The following is a 12,626-nucleotide window of genomic DNA, read 5'->3' as shown; positions in this document are numbered from 1 at the left end:
TTGTAGATACTGTAACTGTTACACATGTCTTACAATAGCTAAATGAGAACAATATAAGTAGATTAAATATTAGGTAACTCTAACTCTACTAAAACATAAGTATGTAGGTATTATAATAGTTGAAAAGTAATCTTACCATGGCACATGATTGGTTTGTAGCTCATCTATCAGATCAGAGAAGCATTTATAGTTATTCAATGAAATTCGCTGTCTCTTTGACGAATTCATTGTTTCATCAGCAGATTGTGAAGGCATATTCAAAATCTGAAAAAAAAAATGTGTTATGTAGGGAGATTGTCACTTCTATAGAGCGTGAAGCTTCACGTTCTATAGAGCGTCAATCGCAGATCGCAGACCAAGGTCTTACTAATAAAATATATGCCCTTTGGCAGCGCCATCTAGCGAAACCATAATTCAAGATAATTTCATTAAAATGTATACAAACAATGATACAGATGGTTAGAGACAAATCATCAGGACTATACAAGCAAGATCATTAGGAATTATTGAATATGGGTCTGTATAAAGAGAAATTGGAGATATGTAAATACCTGAAAATATACTGATGCGGCCAACGTATAATAGTACTCGCAATATTGAGTTGAGTCATTGTGCTTTCTTAATTTTTGCAAATAATTCGCTTCTAAGCAAGTGATCTCCATGATACTGTTCAGATATTTGTTCCAAATGTTCCAATTATAAGAAAGGCTACCATTCTCTCCTTGATGTCTCCCTTCAGGGTGATGTAGAAGTACTATGAGATGTAAAACTTTGAATACCGAAGCCTGAAAATTAATTTAATATAATTTTAAAATAGAAGCTAGTTATAGACATTTTCAAGTATACACATTTTAAAGTATTTGATTCCCACCTTCTTTTTTTGATCTGCATTTTGATCATAATATTTTAAGAGTAAGGGTAGTGTGCTCTCTGTAAAATCACACATGGTCAGTCGGCCTTCGGATGAAAGCTAGAACATAAAAAGGAAGTGCTTTGAATGAAAAGCAAATCAGGGTGGCCCCGTTGTGCTGACCACACAATTGCTACCAAATACATCTAAAACAATAACAACTTTATTATAGTGAAGTTAAAGCACACTTCAAAAATATGGCCAATATATCTACTCTATTTCGAAGTTCATATAGCCAAGGGGAGGGGGAGGGGCATACATTTGGTTAGAAATTTTGTTCTCTGCCCCCCCCTTGGCAACGCCCATGTTATCAAATAAACAAAAACTTGTTATAATACCTTTTCTAATAGTATACTTGTGATCTCAGTCACAGTCTCTTGATTTTTTTTATCACTCTCTATTCTATGGAAGCATTTCTTCAGTTGTGGCAGAGCATTTCTCAATGGCACCACAAATTGGGTACAACTAGCTGCCTTTTTGATGACACTGCATATCAGTCGCAACAACGTGTAAGTGTCGAGTTGTGTGTGGTTTGTTAGAGATGTCTTGACACTTATTTCCAGCAAATCTGCAATCAAGAAATGTAAAAGAATCACGCGAAATATACCGCACGCCTGAAGTACCTAATTACTGTTTATGTGTTTGTTGTAATACTAGCGACCCGCCCCGGCTTCGCAAGGATTAACAAATTATACATAAACCTTCCTCTTGAATCACTCTATCTATTAAAAAAACCGCATCAAAATCCGTTGCGTAGTTTTAAAGATTTAAGCATACATAGGGACAGACAGCGGAAAGCGACTTTGTTTTATACTATGTAGTGATTCCTATAAGTTGTAAGTTTTGGAACAAAATATGTCTTTACAACATACAACAAAATAAAAATAAGTGTTGTACGACACAACACTAAATTACAGTCCCGATTGCACCCCTCTAGGTGATGTTATACTAGGACAGGCGTGGCTCACTCCGCGATTTCGTCGCGTCGCTACAAGTACATGCGGCCCACACCAATTTTGCCGCGCACCACTACGGTACGGATGCCTGCTCGCGCTTGCGCCACCTAGCGGTCATATCTGTCGTAATAGATGCCTTTTGTTAGAGCGAATCTTCTGCACCTAGTACAGCCAGCAGCAATACGCGACTTTATTGTTAAGAGAATAAGAGCGCGTCAAGGTAATTTTGAACACCTCGCCTGCTTAGCAACTTCTGCTGCTGGCTGTAAGATATCAAGCATGTTTTAATACTCGACTTTAGTTTGTTTAAGTTAAGGTAGAAAATTAAACTAATTGAACCAAATTAAATATTCTTGCCTAATATTGTCTTTGGTTACCGGGATAGTTACTCATGAAATAAAACTATTAAAACAGATTATATCGCGCATATTAGGCATATTAGACATAGAGAAACCTGTACATAATTTAACACCATAATTGTACCTATGTTTTCACAAATAAAAAGATTCTGATTCTGATTCTGATTCATATTGAATTTATTCTACATCCCAAAGTATTCTTGCCTTAGCAGAAAACTAGGAAAAAAATGTTTTTAAATAATAATTATACTGTCTCTTTGTGTTTTGAAATATTTGATAGGCCGTATTTGACTGAGTGAAAGTAAAGGATTCCATTTCAGCTTGGGAAATTTATTTGTATGTCCAGATCAGGGATGTTACGGAGCTCCGTTTCCGCTTCCGTTAAGGCGGAACTTCCGTTTGGTATTCTGGTTCCGTTTCTGTTCCGGTTCTGTTACTTTTGAAACGGAAGTATATCGGATGTCAATGCTTAGCGCGGCGGCGGGACATGAGCGGCGTACATCAAAAACAAACAGGTTTATACCAGTCATTCGCTCATCGCCCCGCTTGCCACGACGTGTTGCACTAATTTGTTTGTATTATTCGTGTTATTGAAATTAAAACTACCTATTCGTATGTGTTGTGTAATGTGTACCTACGGACAGTACACCACATACTACTAGACTGTGTGTGGTGAATGTTAGTGAGTAAAAAACGAACAATGAAATCAAAACCAAGTTCGATTTTGAATTTTGTTTTTAATAGACCTACCCTTAACATCTCGTCCACCTAATCACTCAAGCACTGGCTGGTCCCATCAAGAACGATGAGCGAGAAGCGATTAGAGCTAGAAACTAGAAACGAGTTGGCGAGCAGCGAGAAGCGAGTGTAGTTCTGATAGATACGTCGCTCGGCTGTAAAGCGATTGTTCGAATGTGACGGGCGATTACTCGCCCTATGAGAGTTTGACGTTTTAAATCACCGTATTTAAGGTTAATAAGGTCTACTGTCCTTAAAATTTTGTATGAAATTACAAGCAAATATCAGCCTTCGAGAATTAAGTATTGTAACAGAATAAAAGTACAGTGGAACCTCGATAGCACTAATCTCAAGGGAAACGCCAAAAACTTCGTGGTAACGTTAATGAGGTTTCGTCTTATAGAGGGCATCGACTTAGAGAGGTTCTTGTTGTAGAGCTCAAATTTTCCGAGTTATAGAGGTAAAAAATGTAGTAAATAGTCGTGAAGGGAATCGCTGGTTACTTCATCTTAGCAGGTGTGTTTCACTCCGCGATTTCGTCGCTTTGCTACAGGTAGCTAAAAGTACATCCGTTCCGGCCCCAATTTTGGGGAAAGCCATAAGCCGCGCATGGCGCTGTCGCCACCTAGCGGCCATATCTGTGCTGATCGTAACAGACGCGTTTTGTTAGAGTGAGTCTTCTGTACTTAGTACTATTATTTATTCTGTGATCTTAGTGAGGTTAAATATTTCAAGTTATGGAGGATTTTGGCTTTGAAGGTATTTCGTGTTAACGAGGATTTCGCCTTATTTAGATCGACGCAACTAGGAACCAAAAAACTTTTGTTGCTCTGAAATCCACGCTGCATGTACTGTAGAACGATCGCTAGTTGCATGGTCTCTCCGACCGCCTAGCGAGTACCGCTGAGCGATTTTATCGTTGATAGTTTTTATCGCTGCGAATAGAGTGTAAAGAGAGTCCTCGCCGGCAGTGTGAACAGCGATCAATTATTAATATAGGAACCTCTCTCTTTTACCGACACGGAATCTCTATCTTTTGTTTGTTTCTTGAGCGAAAAAATAGTCGATAGCTTATAGCTTACTCGCCCTTGGTGGACTAGTGCCTCAGGTTCCGATTCAGGGGGCCTACCGCTAAAACCGAAATTCGCAAATTGCGGGGATCTTTCTCTTTTACTCTCATTAAGACGTAATTAAAGTGACAGAGAAAAATGCCCGCAATAGACGGACTTCGATTTTCGCGGTTATAGCTCTGGTTCCGGTTCCGTTTTCGGTTCCGTTTCCGGTTCCGTTTCCGGTTCCGTTTCCGTTTCCGATTCCGTTAAGCTAAATTGAAAACATCTGTTTCCGTTTTCGGTTCCGATAAAACCACATCCGTTACATCCCTGGTCCAGATGTTCTTGTCTATACCAGGGATGTTGCGAATATCCGCATCCGCATCCGTAACCGCGGAACTTCCGCATTATTTTCAACATCCGCATCTGCATCCGCATCCGCATAAAATCGATGCGGAGTTTAATGCGGATGCGGATGTGGAACAGGTCTGTACAGGAACGTCTTAGCATCGGCGTAAGTGCTAGACTGCTAGGTAATTTAGTCATTAGCCAAAAAAACCTATTAGAAATGAGCAGTCAAGCGTCAGTGGGACTTAGTACGGAACCCTTGGAACACGAGTCCGACTCGCACTTGGTCGATTTTTTGAAATAAAAATTACTGAAATGTAATATTTGAGGATTTTTATGTACCTATCTTGACATCCGCATCCGCATCCGCGGATGTGAGCCTTTAAAAATCCGCATCCGCATCCGCGGATTGTAAAAAATCGGCATGCGCAACATCCCTGGTCTATACCATAGGTAGGTATTATAAATGACAGTTTTCCACCAATTCTCGTAATTTTCGGTTAGCAGATAATTATTCAGAATTATTTTGTCGCTTCAGTTTTAAGGAATATTTCAAAGTGGCGGAACAATAGGGCTTCACGAGGTGTACAGTTCACAGAGCCTTAATCATTGTCATCAAACCTGATCCGCATACAAGTGGCCGATAATTGCATTGCATATTTCATGTCGTTGATTGATTGATAAAAAAATGTGTTTGACAAGCATTAACTTGTAAAATTATACATATGCTTATTTAATATGCAGTATTATAATCCAACAGATCAATAATTTAATTCAAATGAGTAGTCCTTATAAATCCACACTTTTGTTGTCTCCTTTATTTTATTACTCTTGGCACTTTGTCAAAATGAATTCACAAGTGATTGCACACAACATGATCATGATAATCACTTTGTGTAGTTTATTTTAATTTTAAAAATGGAAACTGTTGCATATTACTTAATACAAACTGCCAAAAGTTTCTCAATTTTAAAAACTTTCTGATCAGTCCATAAAGTACTTATAGTTGGTCAAACCAATTTGTCAGTAAATAAGAACAAAAAAAAACTATACTCATCCTTTTCTTTTGGGTGCTAGTACTAGTGTAAGACAAAGATAGTATGAGTCTCTCTGTCTATTTTTGAAATGAGAGTCCTTTGACAAAAGTATAATATCGTTTTAGAGAAGAGAAAGATGTATGATGTCTTCAAAACAAGACTAAAAAAATTGCTAGTCAGGCAAAGTTTTTATACTTTTAAAGAGTGTTTAGATTATAAAGAATTGTTTTTTTTTATTATTAAAGAATTGGTGTAAATAATAGATTTAAGATGTATGAAATAAGTTGTATAATTGTGACCTGTAATACCTAATTACGAATAAATTATGTCTATGTCTATGTATTGGTTGACATGTAACATTGGTGTTATCAATAAATATTTGTATTTGTATTCTTACCTTCCCATGTTGCAGGTGTTATAAAACTCACATAATGTTCATATGGCAATACATGTTTATACAGCAACTGTAAATAGGCATCTCCAATGGCAGTTGCCATGCGTTTGTCTTTCAACACAAACAAACATGCGTCCATTACTTTCTCACAGCTGATGTATGCTTGGCCTGCAAATTTATAAAATAATAATAAATATAAAATTCATAACCCTGTTTAACCTGTTACCTACATAAAAGTTATGCTAGACTTTTTCAATAATATTCCGAGTATATTTTTTAAGATAATTAAAAAAATTACAAAGTAATCATGAAATCAGATATTTATATGAAAACAGTAGGCTTTCATTATAACTAATATAAAATAAATACAATAAGCTAGCCCTCTTAATATTAGCCTATAAAAAAGACCTTTGCAAGTAAGGATAGCTACAATGAAATTTGAAGAAAGTGTATGTATGTCCAACTCTATCACTACTAACTACTATACATATAAGAGGATGAAGATAGACAATTTTTAAGCTTTGATTTGCCAGGTAGCCCCCAAGCTTACCCTATTAGTTTTATGACAGTTGCGAAAATAATACATTTTTACCTTTATTGGATCCAGCCAAGCACAAGTGCAATAAGGATGTGCAAAGAGGTGCCGTTACATTGAAGAAGGTTTTTGAAGTCTCATATTTCTCCAATTCCTATTGTCACATAAACACATTTTGAAAGTGAATATTAAACTTAAGTTGTCAATAAATTAACGTGCTGGTTTGAGCTCTGTCTTAATTTACAAAGACACTAGTTATGTTGTCACTTTGCCTCATACATTAAATTGTGGTTAAAAATTAAAGGTTCAGGTTGGACAGGTTGCTCCCATGAAATGAATATTGAAGGTTCATAGATAGCATGTGTAGTATAGGCACTTACCTTATGGGTACACCCATAGGGCCTTTGCCAAAGTTATTGGAACTTCACTCTCTACATGTTTTGTATGAGGGAAACAGCCGCAACTTTTTTAAATTATATTATGTAATAAAATACTCAAAAAGAGTACTAGTATGTACTTATAAACACTGCTGGAGTCTAATATAGCTTTTATAATAATATTAATGTCTCATCCATGATTAAAACTTACTACAGTTAGTTCTTTTTTTACAATTCGAAATTCTACAGAATATTTTGATATTACCTTTAATATATATTCGTGGACGTCATCGAATACATTATTCCAATTATATCCCTTTTTCTTTATAGTATTATTGCTAAGAAGTGCAGGAACTGCATTCCCCGTCAGGAAGTTTTTCAAGGCCTCTGCATTTTTCTTTCTCTCATTTGCTCGAGTGGAAATTAGTCCGGCACCTATTTCTTGTAAAGAATTCACAAGAGACATTTCGATAACCTCATCTGTGATCAAATTATCTATTCCCCTATCTTGAAACTCTAAAATAAAAAGTAAGATTACAGTCTAAAAGCTAACAACTTGAAACGCTTCCCGGTAATCCCAATGACATGAATGTCAATGTCAATCAAATGTCAATACTGTCAACAAACTGTCAATCTCATAAAGGTGCATTCAGATATTTAAATTTAAACCAAGTGTGAACAGTGTTTGGATTAGTGCCAAAAATTAGTGCCCTTTCAACTGGATCTAGCATGAGGGGTGGGGGAAATGACCGAACGGGATAGTCTTGTGGCGGACTGGCCTTTTTGGCCACACGTCTGCGGTTCAACGAGTTTTTTAGCTGAAGCATGACATTCAGAAACAATCGCTGATTTTTCCGTGTCATTTGAATGTTATTGTATTTACTGATTAATTATAGGAGATTTATTATATCTGGAAGTTTAATTCAACTACACCGGTAGGTCTCCTATATTGGTGACCCCGACGTGATACAGTATTGCATTATAAATTTACAAGCCATCATCATTAAAAATGACGAATGAAACCAAGACTGATACCAAAGCCGCTGAAGCCCCGTGTGTGGTATGTAAAGTCACTGTACGCACTCCGCCGTTTTGGCCAGAGGAACCCGCATTATGGTTCTCGCAAATGGAAGCCCCGTTCGCCATCGCCGGCATATCGAGTGACACAACCAAATTTAACCACGTCATTGGCCAGTTGGAGCATAAGTACGCCGTAGAGGTAAAGGATATTATTAGCAACCCACCAGCTGACAATAAATATGAAAAGATAAAATCGCAGCTCATATCGAGGATCTCCGTGTCTAAAGAACAAAAGTTTCTACAGTTGATGAAACACGAAGAGCTAGGTGACAGAAAGCCGTCACGATTCCTACGACACTTACGCGCGTTGGCAGGTGAGGGCATTCCGGAAGATTTCCTGAAAACCGTATGGATAAGCCGTTTACCCGGCAACCTGCAGGCGCTTATTACGTCCCAAGCCAAAGCTACGTTAGAAGAGTTAGCTGAATCCGCGGACAAGGTACACGACGTCGCCCCTCAGACTATGCAGGTCCATGCATTAGGCACTACCTCTCATGGCACGGAGATGTCCGAAATTGCAAGACAAATGACTGAACTCACAAGAGAAGTTGCTGCTTTAAAGGCTGGATATTCACCACACACATCAAGATCCGGTTTCCGTGGCAGTCGAGCGCCGTTTAGGTCTAGCCGCCGTCAGGATCGTTCCGCATCGAGACCCAGAGATCAATCCATATGCTTTTACCATAACCGATTCGGTGATAGAGCTACCCGCTGTACTAGGCCTTGCAGTTACCCAGGAGCGGAAAACTTCAGCGGCAGCCGAATTTAGCGCCCAACGTCTGCCATATAAACCCGGGCCGTCTTTTTGTATTGGACCATACCTCTAAAGCCCTTTTCCTAGTAGATACAGGATCAGACGTGTGCGTATATCCGCGCACATTAATTAGAGGACCTCGTGCAAAATCTAATTATGAACTTTTTGCTGCTAACAGTTCAATAATACACACATACGGCTCGATACACTTACAACTGGATCTGGGGCTCCGTCGGATCTACAACTGGAATTTTGTGGTCGCCGACGTATCCAAGCCCATCATTGGCGTTGATTTTCTATCGTTCTACAGTTTAGTAGTTGATTGCAGAAACCAGCGGTTGGTAGATAATTTAACAACATCGTGCATCACGGCCCCACCTCAACCGTCAGCAAAATCCATCGCATCAGTGAAAGTAATGTCAGGGGAGTCGAGCTACCATAACATTTTGTGTCAGTACCCTGATATTACACGGCCAGCCGGCATGCATACCACTCCCAAGCATAATACCATACACCATATTCGCACTACACCCGGACCGCCAGTTACAAGCAGGCCGCGACGTCTTCCACCGGATCGCCTAAAAATAGCTCAAAAAGAATTTGAAGCCATGCTCGAAATTGGCACAGCTTGCAGATCCGAGAGCTCATGGTCGTCTCCCTTGCACCTTGTTCCTAAAAAGGATGCCGGCTGGCGCCCATGCGGTGACTATAGAGCCCTTAATGCACGTACCATTCCAGACAAGTACCCAATACGACACATTCAGGATTTTACACAGCAGCTAACAGGAAGCAAAGTATTTTCAAAAGTTGACCTCGTCAAAGCGTACAATCAGATTCCTGTAAATCCTGATGATATTCCAAAGACTGCCATTATAACCCCCTTCGGGCTGTTCCATTTTCCGTACATGACGTTTGGCCTCCGAAATGCTGCACAAACGTTCCAGCGATTTATGGATGAAGTGCTCCGAGGCTTTGATTTTTGCTACGGGTATTTGGATGATATCTTAATCTTCTCCTCCAACACAGAAGAGCACGAACAACACCTCCATACGTTATTCCAGCGTCTGCAAGATTATGGTGTTCTCATTAATGTAGCAAAATGTGAATTTGGAGTGGCGGAAATTACTTTTCTTGGACATAAAGTTTCAGCTCAAGGGATCCAACCCCTTGACACCAAAGTACAGGCGATGTTAGATTATCCCGCACCTAAAAACATCCGAGAACTCCGCAGATTTCTTGGCATGTTTAATTTTTATCGAAGATTCGTGCCAGGTGCTTCAGAACTGCAAGCACCCTTGAATATTGTGCTGACTGGCCCAAAGAAGAAACCTACGCAGGACATCGAGATGACGCAGGAAATGATGAAAGCTTTCGAGGCATGCAAAAAAGGACTTTCTCGAGCTGCTATCCTAGCTCATCCTCGAACAGACGTTGAGTTGGCGATCCATACTGACGCCTCAGATACCTCTATTGGCGCTGTTCTACAACAACGAGTAACACCTGGAGCTTGGGAACCCCTAGCATTCTTTTCTCGTCGTTTAAAACCCTCGCAAAAGAAATATAGTCCATATGATAGAGAACTGCTGGCCATATATGACGCTATCAGGCATTTCCGTCACATGGTTGAAGCCAGGCCATTCACTATTTACACGGACCACAAACCCCTGACTTATGCTTTCTCCTCAGCAAGAGACAAATGTTCTCCTAGGCAATTCCGCTACTTGGATTTTATTTCCCAATTCAGCACAGACATACAATACGTGGCAGGGAAACTAAATGTGGTGGCAGACTGCCTGTCCAGAGTTGAAGAAATTGGTGGATACACGATTGATTACAAAGCGCTGGCAAATTCTCAAGACGGAGATAGGGAATTGCTTCAACTACTACAACACGGCACAGGGCTGAATCTAAAGAAGTTGAGAATCCCTGACTCCGATATCGAAGTGTACTGTGATGTCTCAACAGCACACCCAAGACCATATATAACGGAAACTTTCCGGCGAAAAGTATTTGACGCAGTACACAGGCTGAGCCACCCAGGCGTTAAAGGAACCATCCGCCTGGTAACGCAAAGATTTGTTTGGCTTGGCATCAGGAAAGATTGCCGATTGTGGGCTAGAGAATGCGCAGATTGCCAAAAGAACAAAGTTTCACGTCACACTTCATCTCCCATCTCATCATTTTCCACTCCATCTCATCGTTTTTCGCACGTCCACATGGACATAGTAGGGCCATTACCTTTTTCTTGTGGTTACAGGTACTGCCTCACGGTCATCGATCGCTTTACGCGTTGGCCTGAAGCATATCCATTGGCCGATATCACTGCAGAGACCTGTGCACTAGCCTTTATGTCAGGCTGGGTCGCCCGCTTTGGCTGCCCTGCAAGAATCACCACGGACAGAGGCAGACAGTTTGAATGCGAGCTTTTCCGAAGTTTGGCGGCAATCCTTGGGTCCGAGCATCGACCAACAACTTCTTATCATCCGGCTTGCAATGGTATGGTCGAACGCCTCCATCGACAGTTAAAAGCAGCTATAATGTGCCATACCAACACGCACTGGGTAGAAGCTTTGCCTTTGGTACTCCTCGGAATCCGCAGTGCTTGGAAAGAAGACATCCAGTCTTCGGCGGCGGAGCTCGTATATGGCGAGCCATTGCGCCTACCTGGTGACTTCTTCAAGCCTTCAGAAACCACTGCAGTTGACTACTGCAATTTTGTGGACAGACTACGCAACCATATAGCTAAAATCATCCCAGTTCCTGGCACTCGTCACTCTCAAAGGCCGTTCTATATCCCGAAGGATCTCAGCTCTGCAGATTATGTTTTCCTACGACATGGACCTGTCAAAGGATCACTGGAATCCCCGTACACTGGCCCATATAAGGTTTTGCATAGAGGAAGCAAAACATTTAAAATAGAGAGAGCTGGGAAAGCAGACACTGTAACTATAGACAGGCTCAAGCCAGCGTATAGTAATGGACCCTATAATGGACGTGGAACCGGTAATGGGACATAAAACCACAAATCCTCTAAAATAAGTATGTAAAAGTAGTTTATAAACACTGGCAATATTTAACCATAAATAAGAGTCATATTAGAGCTGTTTAAGTTTGACTTTATTAATTTCGGTTACTTTTTAAGAAATTGGCGCCAACCCAAAAGTTGCCGTGTCACTGAAAAAATAACCAGTATGAATTCTTAACAACTTCGCTAAGAGAGGTGAGTTCATATATTAAATTGTAATTAAGTATTACTTGGTGTAAACTAGAATGTGTTTTGTTAATTGCATTTACCATGAGATAAGGTATACAACACACTATGTTGTGACTCTAGATATGTATAAAAATAGTGGTATTTTGCCCAATCCCATTATAGGAGCTGTAAAACTGCATACCTCCTATGATGGGACAATTTACATAATGATGCTTGTCATGGCGTAATTTCATATTTAAACAATTCAGAAGTATAATGTAGTTACGAACTATGTCAGGAGGTCTCCTCGGACCAGATCTTATGATGGAGACAGGAGGTGGCCATAGGAACTCTGTGATAAACGCAACCTAATTGTGTTTGGGTTTGTTAGAATTGTCTCGATGAGTATTAGTTGGCTGTCGAAAGAAAAATACATTCTTACATAAAAGCTTATACCAAACATGACTAATAACTAGTTTTTTGCCAAAAACTTATTCCTTATATTCCAATATCTTATACTGATCGGGTATGTCCATTATGGGGGGCCCATTACTGGAGCTTTGCTGTCCATGACTGGAGAAAAAAAACATACTTTTAATTTATTAATTATGTGGAAACTAATTGCAGTATCTTTGATACAACACGCCTTAAACATGAAAGAAAGATAGGATATTCATCTTTTAACAAGCTAAGCGGTAGTACTTTTACATGTATCAGGGAAATATCACAAATACTCCAAATTTCCTCTTAAATGTCCCATGACTGGTGCCGTTACATTATATGTCCAAAGACGATTGGGGAAATCTCAACCACAGCAGAGCTACGCCTAGCACGCCATTAATTCCGCAAGTACCTACACCTGCTCCTAATAATCTGCCGCTAGAGCAGGAACA

The 12,626-nt window shown here is 39.8% G+C and overlaps 1 protein-coding gene across 1 annotated transcript in view; it reads right to left on the bottom strand.

The window, feature by feature from the left end:
* The window catches only part of LOC134647951 (serine-protein kinase ATM), a 29,108-nt gene extending 21,869 nt beyond the window's left edge, over positions 1-7,239 (bottom strand). The window contains exons 1-7 of the mRNA XM_063502339.1: positions 6,972-7,239; positions 6,387-6,483; positions 5,798-5,962; positions 1,249-1,478; positions 872-970; positions 552-785; positions 137-264 (exon numbers count right to left, since the gene is read on the bottom strand). Coding sequence (XP_063358409.1) covers positions 137-264; positions 552-785; positions 872-970; positions 1,249-1,478; positions 5,798-5,962; positions 6,387-6,483; positions 6,972-7,172 — 1,154 coding nt within the window. The 5' untranslated portion in view covers positions 7,173-7,239. The remainder of the gene's footprint in view (positions 1-136; positions 265-551; positions 786-871; positions 971-1,248; positions 1,479-5,797; positions 5,963-6,386; positions 6,484-6,971) is intronic.
* Between the last annotated feature and the right edge of the window lie 5,387 nt (positions 7,240-12,626).

This window comes from Cydia amplana, chromosome 5 (assembly GCF_948474715.1).
Source record: "Cydia amplana chromosome 5, ilCydAmpl1.1, whole genome shotgun sequence".
NCBI classification, from domain to species: Eukaryota; Metazoa; Arthropoda; class Insecta; order Lepidoptera; family Tortricidae; genus Cydia; species Cydia amplana.
This window is presented reverse-complemented; position numbering and strand designations above follow the sequence as displayed.